This window comes from Catharus ustulatus, chromosome 1, assembly GCF_009819885.2.
Source record: "Catharus ustulatus isolate bCatUst1 chromosome 1, bCatUst1.pri.v2, whole genome shotgun sequence".
Classification (NCBI taxonomy): Eukaryota; Metazoa; Chordata; class Aves; order Passeriformes; family Turdidae; genus Catharus; species Catharus ustulatus.
The window spans coordinates 162,148,602-162,165,882 of NC_046221.1; the positions used below are offsets into that span (position 1 = coordinate 162,148,602).

The following is a 17,281-nucleotide window of genomic DNA, read 5'->3' on the forward strand; positions in this document are numbered from 1 at the left end:
TCCAGAAACCAATCCAAGCAGATAGAGTAAAAAAAAAAAAATCTATTCATGGTGATTAAAAAATAAATTCATCCCCTCTGAGCAGAGCACACATTAGACTTGTCCATCATTGTGCCCATCATGGGTCCAAATGAGGTTCCTTTACCTACAGCTTTTTTGGTAGCAGAAATCTTACAACCAGAAATTTATTAAGGTTGGAAAAATCTCTGAGATGATCAGTTCCAACTGTTAACCCATCACTTGGGAACAATGTCCCCAAGAGCCACAGGCACACACTTTTAGAACACTTCCAGGGATGGTGATTTCACAGCTTCCCTGGGAAGTCTGTTCCAACTCCTGGCCACCCTTCCCATGAAGAAATTGTCCTTAAAATCCAGTCTAAACCTCTCCTGGTTGATTTGATCACATCTGATTATTTGCTTTGCTCCTCATCTCCCCAGTGTGTGTCCCCAGAAGGGTTTTGTCTGTGCTGGAGGTTAAGTGCTAGACCAGAGTGTTTCATTTGGGGAGGGTTTCATTTTGTGTGATGTTTTTCTTAATCTGTGCAGTTGCGTGGTTACAGTATAGAAGTGTGGGAATGGTGAGGAATTAAAGAATTTTGGGTGTTTTATGGAAAACCATCCTGTCTAATGCACAAAAAAAGCTGTAGCTCTCTCAGTCACCACTAACCACACCAAAGGACCTGGTGCATTGTCCCTGGGTTTGTCACCTTCTGGACTTTCCCTGGTGCACATTCGGTGTCTTCCAATAATTCTTTTTAATTTTTGAGATGTTTGAGGGCAATTTCCCACTCTGTTATCCAGAGAGAAAAGCTGGAGTGAGGTTGTTTGTAGTAGCAGACACTCTCCTGGTTTCCATGGCTCTGTTAAAGCTGGTGAACCACTAAGAAAAAAGTTTCCTGCAGTCAGAAACTGATTCTCTAGACAAGAAAAGGTTAATTATCTTAGGAGGAAGAGAAGAGCCAGAGGAAATACTGCTTGGGCACCTAAGGATGCTTAAAGAACTTTGAAAAAGGAAATGAGTAAGAAAAGAAGGCAGTGTTTGAAAGGAGGGGACACAGCTCTGGCTACTGGGATTGTTCATTCTCCAAGGAAACATAAACGAGCTAAACAAGGAAAATGCCACGCAGAGATCACACATTGTTTTTAAGGACAGGCCCCTAGACATGATCCCTGCTGCTGAGCTGTGACCCAGCTCCCAATCAATCTCTCCTTCCTGAAATGTCACTAACCTGCACTTAAGTGCAATAAGCCTTCCCAGCCTAATTGAAATTCTGAGCCAGAGTCAGGAGACATTTGCTTCAAGTAGTGTTTTAATTGTCTGCTCCCCAGGCTGGTAACAGGATATTTTGTGCCTTGTATTATTCAGGGAGACACCAGAGCTCAACCTTTCCCTTCAGGCTTGTTCCCCTCCTGTCTGGGGTTGCTGTTCTGTTCTTTATTTGGCCTCTGCTCACGCATTACCTGCGTGGATCCTCCTGTGCCTGCTCAGCCAGGGATCAGAACCAGCCCATCTGCTTTGGATGCAGCTTTTTGATTCCGCTTTTTATCTAGAAATAGATAATTTCCGGGAGGCATCAGGCCAAAACCAGACCCCTGGGCTTCTGTAGCCTGGAGTTCTCTTTTTTTTCCTCAGGTTTAACACAGCTCCTTTCTCCCAAGCACTTGTCATTATAACTTTCCATGCACCAGTTGCTGTAACCAGGAGATTATTCAGGCAGAGACTCTCCATGGCCTTTCCCTTTCCTCCCACAAGTGCTGCACTGAGGCCATGTCCACAAACTTGTGCACAAAACCAGGTGGAAGTTACAGAAGTCACCACAAAACATTGGATAAGGCCAGGCATCCTCAACAAGAGGTAAAATGAGCCTTAATGACCATCTTAATCCTGCTGAACTCCTGTTGGCATTGGGTCAAACCCCATCTGTGCTGCAGTTTGGAGGAGCTGAGGGATTGATTTCCCTGTGAGAACCTTCCTGTCCTACAAATGGACTCAGCCATGCCACCATCTGTGGATCAGAATCAAGCAGAACAAAAACCTTCCTTGCCTGTCTTGACAGTTTGATGTGGGCAGGTACCACACCTGTCCAAAGAGGTGGGTTTGGTTACAATCCCTTTCTGGATAAGATTGTGACTGTGGGATCTTGGTGGGGTTTTTGGGCTTAGTGAAAACCACAGGGTTGTTTCCAGCTGGGATCTATGTGTGTAGATCATGGTCACAAAGAGCAAAATTTGTTTTTCCCACTATCAGCACCTTCCTTTGCCATCCTGTTTCCCATCATTATCAGAGACCTTCCCACCTTGGATGACGCTGCTGAGGCACCTGGATAGAGCGAGTTCACCACCTGCCTGCAGCAGCCAGGGCTGTTCCTCCTCCTTTCATACAGTTTGGGCTTGTTCTTCCTGCTCATCCTAACCACTTGTGCTTCTCTGCCATCTCTCATCCCTGATGAGAGAAGGATTTTTTTCACCAAAAACCATCCTCGATGTCTCAGGAGGTCATTTGGTCTCCTATAATCAACAGAGAGGAATGTGTGTCTCTAGCAACATGGCCAAATATGAAGTCTGTATTTTCAGAGTTCTTCCTTTCCTCCTTTTTTTAGGAAGTGGCCAGATCTGCACCACAGACCTCTAAAACCACCTGGGCTGTTTGTTGCTCACCTGGCAATGCTCTAGAGGGGGGTCTGGGATCTTGCAGTGAGCTCAGATCAGGCTGCTTTTGTCTTGCTCCCCTTGAAACCCTGCTCTGCAGGGAGATTGCCCTCGTGAGGGGAGGAAATTGTGTTTTATGTGTAATTGGTTTGGAGTTCCTCAGAGCTCTGTCCTCCTGTCAGTGCCTGAACAGCTGAGTGCTCCAGGCTGCAGAGATGGAGACATGAGCTATGCCTGTTATTCATGTTTCTTCTCACTCTTCCTGATAAGATGAACTCACAGTATCTCCATTTTCTTTCTTTTTTCTTTTCCTTGCTAACATTTTTTGGGTGTAGCTTCACTGATATCTCGCTCTCATTCCCACACATTCCCACGCTGCCTTTGGAGATGGATTGTGAAAAAAACAACCCCAAGGGCTGAAAACAACGTTGAATTTGTCACATCTTGACAAATTTTGGGGGGTGAAGCCCCTCCCCATAATCTTCCCTCATAACCCAGCTTTGCCAGCACCATTTCTAACGCTGAGCTCCTATTTGGAAGTCCACACATTCTCTTAGCTCCCACCAGGAGACACCAGAGAAGGCTCAGCCTCCAAATTTGGACTATTTTTGATCTATAAAGTCAGACCACTTGAATACCATCCAAGTTTCTTGCAGTTTTGGTGGCAATAAATGGGCTGCTGCTCCCCTTAGGCTGTCTTATCCCAGGAAACCTCAACAGGAAATGCAAGGAGCACTTTCCTAAGGAGAAATGGAGATACCCAGATACTTCCATCTATCAAGATGTGCTACCCAGGATACACTAGGCTCAAAAAGCAATTTTCACATTAGGAATGGATAAAAGCCAAGACCAGGTGTGCAGGGTTGAGATGTTTGCTTTAGTGGCAACCTGCACAGCTGGGAAGTGCTGGTGCTAATCCAGGTGCTTGGGTAATACCTAAAAATATCTGACAGATGTGCAAAATCCATGGATTGTGCCAGACCTACACTTGGTCTTGCTAAACAGCTCGGCCAGTAGATGTTGCTCTTGGCTCATACTGATGTGCTCAAAAAAAAAAAAAAAAAAAAGAGAGATGTATCCAACCTGAGACATTTGGGCAGCTTCTGAAGGCAGGCAGTGCAGATCCATCCTTCAGCAGCTTCCTGCTTTTGGCCTTCATGGGCCATCCCAGGTGGCTGCAGAAAAAAAATAAAATACAACACAACTCCTCAGACAGCAGTCACTGGTAATTAGTAGATACAATTATTAGAGATTGTTTGCCTTGTGTGAAGTTTGAACTGCTGGCCAAGCAGTCAATATCTCTAGGGAAGGTTGCATTTATAGAATCACAGAGTGGTTTGGGTTGGAAGGGACTTAAAGTTCATCCAGTTGCACTCCCTGCCATGGGACAGAGCCTTCAACCATCCCAGGTTGCCCCAAACCCCATAATCCCATCCAACCTGGCCTTGAACACTTCCAGGGATGGGACAGCCACAGCTTCTCTGGACAAACTGTGCCAGTGTCTCACCACACTCTGAGTGAAGAATTTCTTCTCAATATCTCATCTAAATCTCTCCTCTATTGCTTTAAAACCACTCCTCCTTATCCTATCATTATCTGTCCATGTAAGAATTCACTCTCCCTCATTTTTAAACCCTCTTTAGCTACTGGAAGGCTGTAATGGGGTTATCCAAAAGGGATTTAGCCATGTTCCTCTTTTCATGGAGTGTTATAGGAAAGGGAGTCACTTGGCTCTCCATCCTGAACAGTCCTGGCAATCCAGGACAACCCAACCCCTCCTGACTCCTCTGAGCACCAAAGGTAATAAAAGGGAAAAAGGAGGCAGGGAAATCTTCCACCATCTGTCTCCATCCTCTATTCTAGTATAGATTAATTTCCAGTCAACCTGGGGGATGTGCTGGGAGGAAAACACCACCCTTGGCCAGCCCAGAGCCCGCCTGTTTGTTCAGACAATCTCACAGCACTGTGAGATTTGTCTGCCTTCCCTCACAGAAAAATGAAATAGCTAATGCACATGATGATTAGCAATTAAGTAGGGTCAATAATTTGAAAAGTGGTCTGGATCTGTGTGTATCTGTTGCTAAACCCACTCCTCTCTCCACACACACTCCCCTCCCTCGCTCTGCAGCTCCAATCACAGCAGCAATTAGGCGCTGCCTAATGCAGCTCTTAGGATCAAGGGCTGTCTGTGACTGTTTTACCATGGAGTGCCAATCCCAGAACGAGTCTCATTTTACTCAAGGCCTCTTAACTCTGCTGGAATATAAATGGCAAATGGGAACAACAGGAAAAGTCATTTACGGATTCCTGGGTAAATGCTGAGCCTTGGTGGCATCTCTGCATCTGTGATGATTTAATGGCTCAATTCTCTGCCTTTCTTTTCTTAAGCAGAGCTTCAGACCAAGGGAATTTCACATCAGATTTGTCTCTAGGAACAAGGGGTTTAAGCCTTTAAGACCTTGATCTCTCAGGGTTGAAGATTATCGGTATGAGGGACTGGATCAGCAGACTCAGGGTTAAGAAATTCTCGTGGAGATGCTTCCAATGGGGAGAAGGTTTTCTTTCAGTGGTGATTACAGGATAAATCAGAGGGAAACCTCACCTGTGGCAAGGTAATGTCTATTCTACATCAAGACATTACAAAGAACAAGAGCTTAACTCCTATTTAGTTTTCAGGTTAAAAACACAGGCTGAGACCACAACTCTGCTGCCTGCAGGACCACCTGAATTCCATTTGGCATTTCCTTGTGCCACTCTGGGACTCTGAAGGGACACAAGAGACACATGAGAATAATCCCCTCTCACCACTGATAGAAAAGGCAATGACTTTGGGAATAGTCAATTACCAGAATTGCTTTATTCATTCTAATCCAGGGTCTCTGAGGGAGCTGTGAGCAAATTGCTGTGCCTGCAGTCTGTTTTATAGTGCCCCAGCTTCAGATTCCCAGCAATGCTGCTGAGGACTCACAAACCACACCTTAATGTCAAAAGATCAATATTAACCTCGCCATTACAGTGCTGGTAAAGGTTGATGATATTGATTTCTTGTCCTTGGTGCCAAGGCATGTTGAATAGCACGTGGGATTATCCCAGATGCAGAACTGCAGCTGCTGCCTCCTGAAAGTCTCATTAAGCAGAAAGGAGCTTCTCATTTGGGTGCCTCCAATGGCTTGAGTGTATCCCTGCCTTCTCCTTGGACTGGAGAAACTGGGGAGTTTAGGATGATATTCTCTACTCAGAGAGTGGGGAGGCCCTGGCATAGGATGTCCAGAGAAACTGGTTCCCTGGAAATGTTCAAATCCAGTTTGGATGAGGCTCTGAGCAACCTGGGATAGTGGAAAGTGTCCCTGGCCATGGCAGGAGGGTTGGAACTCAATGATCTTTAAGGTTCCTTCAAACCAAAGCATTATATTATTGTGTGATTTAACTTGCCCCAATTTCTCACCCAAGTGTTGCAGGAGCCAACCATTCTGCCTGTCCCCCCTTAGTGAGGGGACTTGGAAAGAGGCTCAGAAACAAACCTGAAACCTGTTCCCTTCTGCAGAGGAAAGCACAAACAAGGTGTGGAGGGCAGGACAGGCTGGATTAGCATCTTCCCCTGCAGGGTGAGTGTATCCGACAACTCCGAGAAGGAAAGGACCCAGGAGAAATTCCTGCTGACAACCTGCTTGTTCCCCAGCCTGCCTCAGAGGTGACCACACAAAAAACACTTCCATGTGGTTTTCAGCTACCTCCGTTCTCTTTCCAGGCAAAACCCACATCACTGACATCTCTGTATGAGAGGGGCTGGCTGTGCCTACCAAAACAGCATTAAATATTTGGTTTAATAGTGCAAAGGTGCTGCCTCAGCTGCAGTTTGCATTTCTAACTTGGGAGCTGTTCATGGAGCCAGGAGTGCTGGGAGACACAAGTTGTGTGGTGTCCTCATAAAACTGCTCTGAGAGAGGACACTTGGCACCTGGGTTGTCCCCCCAGGTGATTTTCTCTCTCTCCTCCTGGAAGATGTTCAGCTGGAGACAATTTGATTTCTCTCAGTGTTGTAGAGATGCCGTGGGCAAGTCTTTTAGCTTTGGAACACCTCCCCAGTTCATCCTGCAGAAGCAATAATGGCACAGCCCTGCCTTGCAGTGCTCTTGTGATGAGAAATGTGTCACAGCTCGTGGAGGAGAGAGAAACTGCAGTCTTGGGGACCAGTGATCCTTCAGGTGGAAATGCTGTCCAGGGAACAAGATGGAATTGCAGGGGCTTGCAGAGCTCTGGGTGCTACATTTCATGGCATTTATGAGTTTATGCAGTGTTCTGCAAGGGTTTTATAGGTGAAAACCACAGCCCTCCAAGCCAGGAAAGATGGAACAGAGAATCATGGAATTGTTTAAGTTGGAAAAGCTGTCTAATATCATTGAACCCAGCACTAAACCACATCCCCAACAGATCATGTAAAGACATGAAAGGAAATTTCACAACTGCTCTGCTTTGATTGCCTTTTATGAAAATAGATGCTGATCTCAGGGAAGGTTTCACTCAGCTTGGGCTGCACAGTTAGGTTTGAATGGGATCAGTTGGAGCTGAATGATTCCTCACCACGGGGAGACACACACGTGGCTGAGCTCATCTGTCCCCTATGTGCTTGGCACTGGGGTCTGCTGCAATGTGAAGAAGCAAACAGTGCATGAACCCAGCTCTGGTGTGGTTTGTACAACTTCAGAGAGGCTCAGGGCGGGGAAGCATTTCATTCCTCCCCAGTGGTGCAGGCTGGGTTTCTCTTCACAAGTCTGTTCTCTGATATTTTGCCTGCTCTGCTTTGAAATGACTTAAGTGATTAGGCCTCTATGGCTTTCTTACAAGAAGATTCTTCCACAGTTTTATTTGATCTCCCTTTCCAGACTAAACATTCCCTTTCACATTTCCCTGCCCACCTCCCCCACCATTTCCACATAAATAATCTCTCTTTATCCCTGGTGTTTCATTTGCAGGGATTCATGTAATAAGCACAGCTTTATGCTGAGTTTCCTTGAAAGCTGCACACTGGCCTCATTTCCATCTTCCTTAAGTGATTTGTGGAGCAGAGGGAGATTGAAGCTGGTCCAGATTTGATTGTCCAGATTTGACCTCGTTACCTTCATTTGCAGGGACTTGTGAATGCTGTGGGAACCAGTGGCAGCTTTGGAAAATCCCATCATTTATTTGGATGCCCAGAAGAGAGTGACCTGAGCAGACTTTGGCAATTTTGGTGGTGGGAAATACTGGCCTGACCTGGAGCTGGCTGTGTCCTCTCCATGGAGAGTCACAGGGTTAAAGTCAAGGCAGGAAGAGGCCAAGCAACAAGGAAAGTACCAGGAACAATCTTGTTGGCCAGATCAGGGTTTTTTTTGGCCCAATATCCTCTCATTAGCAGTGGCTATGAAGGGAAAATAGCTGAACAAGACAAACATACAACACCTGACAACCTGAAAGGAGGTTGTGGCCAGGTGGGGCTCGACATCTTCTCACAGGAACAGAGAGAATGTGCCAGGAGGGATTCATGCTGGACATCAGGAAGAATTTCTTCAGTGGAAGGCTTGACAGACACTGGAATGGGCTGCCAAGGGAGGTGATGGAATCACCATCCCTGGAAGTGTTCAAGAAATGATTGGGTGAGGCACTGAGTGCTCTGATTTGGTCAGCAAGGTCAGAGGTTGATGATCTTGAAGGTCCTTTCCAACTTTGTACAGCTCAGCAGCTTGAAGCCCAGGAAACTTCTGAACAAGAGCTGCTGGGATTGTGTCTATCACCATTCATAGGTTTGTCTCTCATGCATTTCCCAGTTATGTTTTATATTCATGGACACTTTGGTGCCTTTTCCTGCTGTGAAAACACTGCAGCTTTTGACACTGCTCTGTGTCTGTGCATTATGTCCTTCACTGGTTTTGCACCTGCCTCCTGTTTCACTTGACACCCCTCAATTCCAGTACTGGAAAACTCCAGGAGCAGCCACTCCCTGGTTACCTTACCCTGCAGCTCATGAACTTTTAATGCATGTTCATAATTTTTCTCCCTTCACCCTTCTCTTTTCCTTGGAGAAAAGTCAAACAATCATGGAATGATTTGGTTTGCAATGAGTTTTAAAGATCCCCTTGTTCCAAGCCTCCTTTCTTGCTCAAGGACACCTTCCACTATCCCAGGTTGCTCCAAGCCCTGCCCAACCTATCCTTGAAAACCTCCAGGGATGGGGCAGCCAAAACTTCTCTGGAAAATCTCTGCCAGGGCCTCACCACCCTCACAGTAAGGAATTCTTTCCTGTTATCTAATCTAAGTCTGTCCTCTTTCAACTTAAAATCATTCCCCCTTGTCCTATCACTACATGTCCTTGCAATGAGTGATTCTGCTTTTTAGGGAGCTTGGGGCATTGGTTTTTATGGTAATGTGCACAATCTGCAAAACAGCAAAGTGTTACATGGGATTTATTTTGGAAAGGGCAGAGAAGGAAGCACTGGAGCGACTCACTTGTGCTGCTGTAGACTTTCAGTGCATGGGGCACAAGGAGGGGACATCCCCTGAAAGATTTCTCTCCTTTCTTCCCACAGAAGGAACAAACTGAATGTATGAATTTCCAGGGAACAATCACTGGTTGGTGCAATAGAAGGATGTCTCCAGAACAGCCCCTTCTGGACTTGCTCTTTTCCAGCACTGTAGAAAGGAGAGTGATAAAGGAGCAGCTCCCTCACTTACCCCATTGTGTAACAAATTTAGGATTCAGATGGTAAAAGACAATCTCACTCTTGATGTCCCTTCAGTATCCTTCCCCCTATTTGCATAAGAAATGACATTTCTTTCCACTCATTTGCTAATTGAGATGATTCAGAAACTGCGATATAAATTCCACTACAAATATTCCCAGTGGTAGCACACAGAGCTGTGGTGGGGTTTTTGCAACCTGGACATGTTTTTCAGATACAAAATGCCCTGACCTGCTGAGTTGCAGACAGCTGCCAACAAGACGTGTCTTCAGCTGGGGTCAGTGAGAGGCCAAATCCAAAAAAGCAAAATTGGAGGTGGATGTGGAGTGTCAGCAAAGCCCCTTTTGCTGTGCTCTATTGATTGTCTGGTGTAGATTCCTTAGTTTCTGCTGTTGTCACTATCCATCACTAGTGCCACCTAATTTAAGGGATTGCTGTTAAATTAAAAGGCATGATTGACTGACTGGCGTCTGAGACACATTGCAGCTGTCAGCTGCAAAGATAAACTCCGGATCTGGGATGCAAATCTTCCCAAAGATCAAGGGTGTTTGGAGGAGGTGTCTAAGTGGAGCCCTCTCAGTTAATTTGCACTAGGAAAGACCCATTCTTTTGGCATCTCTGCTTAAGATTCAGAAGGAGAAATTCCAAATATGATCTTGCTGGTTGATGTAAACCATCTTGGAGTTTTCTCCATTTAACCGGAGAATTAAAATGCTTTGGGTCAGCCTTGCATGAAAAGTAATTTGTTTTAGTCCATGATCATGATAGGAACTGACTGAGGAGGATCAAAAAACTCTTTAGAAACTGGATTAAAGGCCTCCCTGAATGATGGGCACTCAGACCAGCCACGAGCCTCAGATGCAATAGCCACCTTTGTCAAAACTCATTCTAGGAGCTCGGGCTGCTCTCCAAAAATAAAAAATGCAAGTTAAACCTGGCTGTGTGATCAAGGTGACTGCTGCTGGATGAGATGGGAACCTCTGGAGCTGGGGGCACGAGCCACAGCTCCTCCAGTGTAGGGGGATGAAGGGCAAAGTGAGAGAACTCCATGGATCTGCGAGACCACAGCTGAGAAAAACTTCACAAAGTGGGAGCGGGTTGGGTGTGTGACCTTCGGAGGATTCAGTGCCTTTGAAAAGCAGAAATCCTTTACAGAGCAGTTGCAGCAGCCTCATTATTTGTGGATTAAGGACAGATGGCAGCTCAGCCCGCATTGATCAGCGGGAGCAGCAGTTTGAGAGCTCCTGGAATGGGACTCAGGGGTAGCAGGGACTGTCTGCAAAGGGTCCCATCACCTGCACCTCATGTGCATTTCTGGCTTCCCTGCATCAAAAAATAAATCCAGCCTCATGCTTGAAGTGGAAGAGGGGGCAGAGCAAGGGATTCTGTGGTGGGCAAGTGGGGATGAACGTTTTCTAGAGGATGGGGAGTCAACAAGCAGGGACTGAGGGATGGGCTGAGGATGGGGCAGCTGTGCAGCCTCTGCAGGGACCACATCGCCCTTGCATGCCTTCTGCAGCTTCTGCACTGAGCTAAAAGCATCTGTGTGACACCACAGCCATTGCAGATCATCCCACAGCCATTGCAGATGATTCTTTTCATGGAATCATGGAATCATTAAGGTTGGAAAAGATCACCACCACCGTGTCCTCAAGTGCCACATCCACGCCTTGTTTGAACACACATGGGGATGGTCACCCCACCTCTTCCCTGGGCAGCCTGTTCCAGTGCTCAACCCTTTCTGCAAGTAAATTTTTCCAAATAAATAACCTAAAACTCCCCCTGGCACAACTTGAGTCCATTTCATCCTGTCCCTTTTTACTTGGGAGAAGACACTGACACCCACCTCGCTACCAGCTCCTGTCAGGGAGAGATGAGGTCTCCCTTCAGCATTTTCTCAGGCTGAGGCCCCTCAGCCACTCCTTTCCAGAAACCAGATGCAGCAGTGGGCACAAGAACCCTGTGCTTTCCTCATGGCACAGCATTTCCCCCCCCGGAAGATGGGAATAACTTCATATAATAGACCCTTAACCACTAGTTTACAGCTCCACTAAAAAAGACAAATCACTTGAAGCAGTGAAGGACTAGACCCAGGAAAAGAAGGGGGATTTCAAAAGGTTTATCTGACAGCCAATAAACAAGATAAATAACATGCAGCATTTAATTTGTCAGGACCATGGTACAACCTGAGGATAAAAAAGGACTGCTCCATAAAGTGGGGAATACCTTTGTCTTGGCTGTAAATGCCTGGGTTGATTTACTAAGTGCCCTGGTACTTCTCTATCTCCTCTTTAGTACTCACAAATGGGATGGAAGCTGAGGAGTAAGGAGAGGAAGGAACTTTTCTGTGCTCAACCTCATGAACTGATCTCATTACAGTTAAGGATTTGAGATCATGACCGTTTTTCTCTTATTTTGCCTGGTTCTCCCATTGCTGGGGATAAGCAGATTAAGAGTTACCCCCTCTGCTCTGCTCAGGTGAGACCCCACCTGCAGAGCTGCTCCAGCCCTGGATCCCAGCTCAGGAAGGACCTGGAGCTGCTGGAGTGAACCCAGAGGAGCCACCAGGATGGTCAGAGGGATGGAGCAGCTCTACTGGGAGGAAAAGCTGGGAAAATTGGGATTGTTCAGCCTGGAAAACATAAGATTTAGGGTTACCTAATTGTGACTTTGCAGTATCTGAAGGCAGCCTACAAAAAACATGGAGAGAAAATATTTACAAAGGCCTGGAGTGACAGAACAAGGGACAATAACTTCAAAATGAAAGAAAGAAGGTTTGGCTTGGATATCAGGAAGAAAGTCTTCCTTGTGAGGGTGGTGAGGCACTGGCACAGGCTACCCAGAGAAGCTGTGGCTGCCCCATCCCTGGAAGTGTCCAAGGCCCGGCTGGATGGGGCTTGGAGCAACCTGGGACAGTGGAAGGCATCCCTGCCCATGGCAGGGGTGTAAAAACAGATGATCTCTGAGGTCCCTTCCAGCTCAAGGCATTCTATGATTCTGTGATTCTATGATTTAAGAAATCAAACACTGGCACCTTCATTATCCCTCCCTCTTTCCTGTAGTGAGACCAGGCAGCAATGATTTCTCTGTGTATTTTAGAGGATAAGTGCCATATCCCAAAATGCAGAACTGAATAATCCATCATCAGACTGGGGGGCACCACAACAGCCAGTGAGTCTGGGCCCATATTTTGCTTAAAAACACAATATAAAATAACTTCTAAAGACACTGGACCAATTATGCATTTTGTCTCAACAAAAAGCATCCCAAATAAATCACAATCCAAGCCAAGGCTTGCATGAAGCTGCATCCTCCCTTCCCCAGCCTCAGTCTTAATATGCAAGGGAGTGAGATGAAAGAAAGGCATCCTGAAAAGGGCAAACCAGGAGCTGATTAACTCCTAAATGTGTCTGGTTACAGATATCCTATTGATCAGCTCGAGCCTGGCATCAGGACACCTCCCATTACACTGATGATTTCTCTTACAAAGGAAACACAATCTGTCTCCCATAAGGAAATGGAAGGCAAGCCTGTGTCTGTCTAGAAAAATGACCAGCACAGAAAGTGACTTTTGAGGGAAAGAAAATCTTCTTCAAGGTCAAGTGTTGGTTTTGTGCCAGTAACAACTCCATCCTCCATGCTGCTGCCAGGATCTCTGGGCACTTTGCTGGAAAGTTCACTGCCCTCTATTTCCTTCCTGCTCCATTTTTCCATGTTATTCTCATGATTAAGTGTCTGAGCAGCTTCCATGGCCAACAGCAGTGGGAATGTTGCTGGGCCTGTGTTATTTTTCACTCTGTCTTGGAGGAAAAAGTTAAATCACAACCAGGCTGGAGGTAGCAAGTATGAGCTCATGGGTTTTTGCTGTGGAGGTATTTGCCCATTCCTGTGCAAGAGGGTGATGATAATGTCCCTAAGTTCTGATCTGGCACCTAGTTGGGTTTTTTTTTCCAGACAGGGCTGGTCTCCTGTCTAGGGTGTGTAGGCACCAACAAAGCCCAGAGCTCAGAGTACAGCCACAATCTCATAAATTCAATGATTCACTGAAGTGGATCATCTGCATCTCTGAATTCTCTGGCTGTTGGCAAGGGAAAAAAAAAAAAAAGGAGGGGAGATTTATTTAATTTTTATTTTAAAAACAAGAATTTTCCCATTTTTTCCTGTCTTCAAAAAACCCTGCATCTTTACCTCGTTATCTTTATCTGTGCCTGAGCACAGCACAGAGCTGAATTCCCTGGACCTGAAACATCTCCAAGGGTAGCTGTGGGTAATGAGAGAATTCACAGCAGGAAAGGCAGCCATGTGAAAGTGGCCACCTCTGGGCTGAAGGGCCACCTCTGCTCCTCCCCATGAGGTGGACAAACGATGGAGCAGAACAGTGGAGCTGAGGCTTATTTCAGCAGATTTTAGATTGCTGCATGGGGCCGACGAGGAGCGAACTGACCACTGAGGGATGTGACAGCTTATCCATCACCTGAAAGGATTGGATAATCCCCTGCTGTCTTTTACAGCCCAAAACTCAGCCTTGCTGTGCTCCCTGCAGGCGTTTGGGCTGTGGGAGGCCAGCCAGATTCAGATGGGCTTCACAGTCCATCCTGCCACCAGCATTTATGGATGTTCCACCCAGGCCAGTTTCTCTTGGCAGGAAGCTGGAAAGACACAGGGTGGAGAAGGCTGCAGAGGCTCAAAATTTCCCTTAAGGATCATCCCTGCAGCCAGGTGGTTTTATGGATCCATCAGTTTTCAGAGCTGTAGGCTGTGGTACAGTGGGGAAAGCTGAGCATTGCTGACACCAGCACTGAGCGTGGCTGGGGAGAGGAGCCAAAAATGCACCTTCATCTTATGGTGCTCACAGGTTGCTCCCTGTGTGCTGGAGGAGAATGCCATTCCCGTGGTATTCCCCCACCAAAACTGTCCTTGAGAGCAGTGCCTCTCTGTGGCTGGTGGGGTCTGCAGTGTGGGGACAGGAAATGTGAGGTTTTTTTGGGAAATATGAGTGGCAGAACCCTTATTCCTTCTCACCTTCCTTGTCTTCACATCATGTGTTTGTGTGGTGGCAGAAGGAGAAGACAACCTCACTGAGGGTGGATTTGCACCCTGAAGTGGATTTTGCTCACGTCTTCTGGGGTTGGAAGGACACAAAATGGGCAGAGGGTCTTGTCAGAGGGGAGCTCCTTCCCACAGTAAGCACAGGAAGAGCAGGACTAGTTGGAATCATAGAATATCCTGAGAGGGACTCCCAAAGATCACTAAAGTCCAACTCCTGGCTCTGCACAGCACAGTCCCAAGATCCCCACCAATGCCTGAAGGCTTTGTCCAAACTCTTCTTAAACTCTAGGAACAACTGAAGAGAAGTCAATGTAAAGGCAGCCAATGCTTCTGGGCTACAGTGTCCAGTGTGGGAAAGAGATCTGGGCTTCTGAACTACAAATCAATATGATTGTGCAGAAGCCGATTTATTGTTTACAATTAGTCCTAATTATACACTCTAGAACTGCTTCCCACGTGGTCACACATTATTTCATTGGAAAATCCCCTTGTCCACACATCTTGCTCAAGGCCCATCAGGTATGCTGATTGGTCACCTGTCCAGATCTTTGCCACCCACCTTTATCTCAGGTCTTCTAATCTCAGCATCCTGTTTTTCATTTTCTTCTCTCCCAATTTAGCACAGTTTCTGTTTCAGCAACCCTGAAGGGTCTCAAAACAAATTGCAGAAAAATCCCCAAAGTTGTCTCCCCCATGCACCTGTTATAAACATGGTTTAAACTAAGAAATCAACAAAAACAGCCAAGCATGGCAAAGTGCAGCAAAGTACAGGGAAAAAGCATCTAAGCAGCAAAATATGGGTGACAGTAAGTAAATATAGTTTGGATGGTGCACAGAACCTGAACCATGAGCTGGACTCAGACTTGTCCAATATTGCTACAGTCCAGTCCCGCCACTTTTTGAAGACATTCCACTTCTGAGTCTTGGCAGCTGGCTCTGCCCAGCCTGGTGTCCCCGGGGCGCTGGGCTCTCACCGAGGCTGACGGGGCTTTTCTGGATCTTGCCCAGGTGGTTGGAACTCCTGGTCGGCTTGGGGCGACTGCACCAAGGACTGCGGGGGCGGCCTGCAGACCCGCATGCGCTCCTGCAAGCCCCTTCCCAGCGAGGGCCTGGCCTGCGAGGGAGTGCTGGAGGAAGGACGGCTGTGCAATAGGAAGGCTTGCAATAGTAAGTGGAGGCATGACCCCCGGCACGCGCGGCGCCCTTCCCGCGAGGAGCAGCTTGGCCTCACCCCCGCCAAGGGCGCTCCAAGGCTCCGGGGGAGCTGTCCCAGGGCTGTGCTGGAGCAGTGAGCCCGAGGGGATGTGTGGATTTGGCTGTGCATGGCCCTGCCCGTCCCCGCCTGTCTCGCATGCGCACGTGCTGGCACGGTCTTCCTACGCCTTCCAGGCCTTCAGCACAAAGGGTTTATAGGAATTCATAAGCAGGTTTGCGTCAGGTTTTCATATGCTGGTGGTAATTCTGTCATTAAAGGCATTTTTTCCTCAGTTCTCCCAAATAGTTAAAGTTAAGTGAATGTTAATCTTGCTTCTTCTTGGTTTGGTTCAAGAGCAGTGACCCTGCCTCTTTCTTTTACAAATGGAAGCTGTCTGTAATAAGATGTAGAGAAAGATCTGGCTGCTAGACAGGGATTGAGTGATGCAAAGGCTTCAGTGTGTGCTCCTCTCTCCCCCTGTAATACATCCTCTTTCCAGGTCCCCTTCTCCAGAGAGCAGGGTACCCACACCAGTCAGATTCTGATGGGCTGAGCTGGTGAACCTCCAGCTCTTTTATCCCCAGTTCTATTGCTTTAGGCTGTGTTGAGAGGGGGATGAAGAGGAAAAACCAACTGCAGACACAGCTCAGCTCAACAAATATGAGCAAATGGCTGGTTATAATTATTCCCTTCTTTTCATTTCAAATTCAGAGTAGAGAATGTTTGAATAACTGCTCTGACTAGTCAAATAACTAAGGAAAGTTCAACTGTCTTCAAAGGCTGGGAAGTATCTCCTGATAAGGAGGAAGTTCAAATAAAGGGACATAAATATATTCCTTTAATAAGGGCTAAAATGATTTCATGCATTTTTTAACATTTCCATAAATTTAAAATATGTTGCAATTAGGCTTAGACCTTTTTTTTTTTTTTTTAATGAAACCTGGTATATTGAATTCCATCTCCTTTACTCACAATTGCAAAATTCCCTCTGAGGTTTGCTCGCACCAGGGATATTTAATCTGTGTCTCCCATGCTTGGTGGTGACTTTGTAGTCACATCTCAGCTCTGGATTGTGGTAGGGAGAGTAGGAGTGCAAGGACCTGGAAGCTGGTTCTGGAAAATGTCCAGCTGTGGGATTGGGGCGTGCCTGAGTGGATTTGGAAGAATTAGTCTTGGTGAACAATGTGTGAAGGAAGAAGGTGGAGATGGCACTGGGAGTGGGAGAGGGGGATCTGCAGGGCTGGTCACTCTTTGAGCATGGGAACACGTGGGACAACAGGCAAAAAAGCTCCTTAAAGTGTCCATCCTATGCTGGGTAAACTGGGGGAGGACCCAGTTCCCCAGATTCTCTTTGCAGGGCATCCTTCCTCAGCCCTGACCATCTTCCAAGCTGTCCATGGGACCTGTTTGATTCTTCTGCAGCCCTCTTGAAGTGGTGGGAGGGTGAAGACCCTGTTTTCCAGGATAAAGACCCTGTTTGCCAGGGTGAGGACTCTGTTTTCCAGGGCCAGCCTCATCTGCACTGAGCAGGAGCTGTGACATCTTCCCTTGGTTTCCCCAGGGGCAAAATTTTGCTTCTTCTTCATGGTAGCTCTCCTGAGGTTGTGGTGGCAAGGAGTGGGATGGGGTGGAGGGCCATGGAGACTGGGCTGGATTTCCATGGTATGGAG

At 46.9% G+C, this 17,281-nt stretch overlaps 1 protein-coding gene across 13 annotated transcripts in view; it reads left to right on the forward strand.

The window, feature by feature from the left end:
* ADGRB1 (adhesion G protein-coupled receptor B1) overlaps positions 1–17,281 on the forward strand; it is a 282,349-nt gene that overhangs the window by 106,123 nt on the left and 158,945 nt on the right. For 11 of the 13 annotated variants that reach the window (XM_033078467.2, XM_033078492.2, XM_033078475.2 and 8 more), the window contains exon 3: positions 15,425–15,583. The exons of the other annotated variants lie outside the window; for them this stretch is intronic. In XM_033078467.2, the coding sequence (XP_032934358.1) occupies positions 15,425–15,583 (159 nt within the window). The remainder of the gene's footprint in view (positions 1–15,424; positions 15,584–17,281) is intronic. 13 annotated transcript variants of the gene reach the window in all.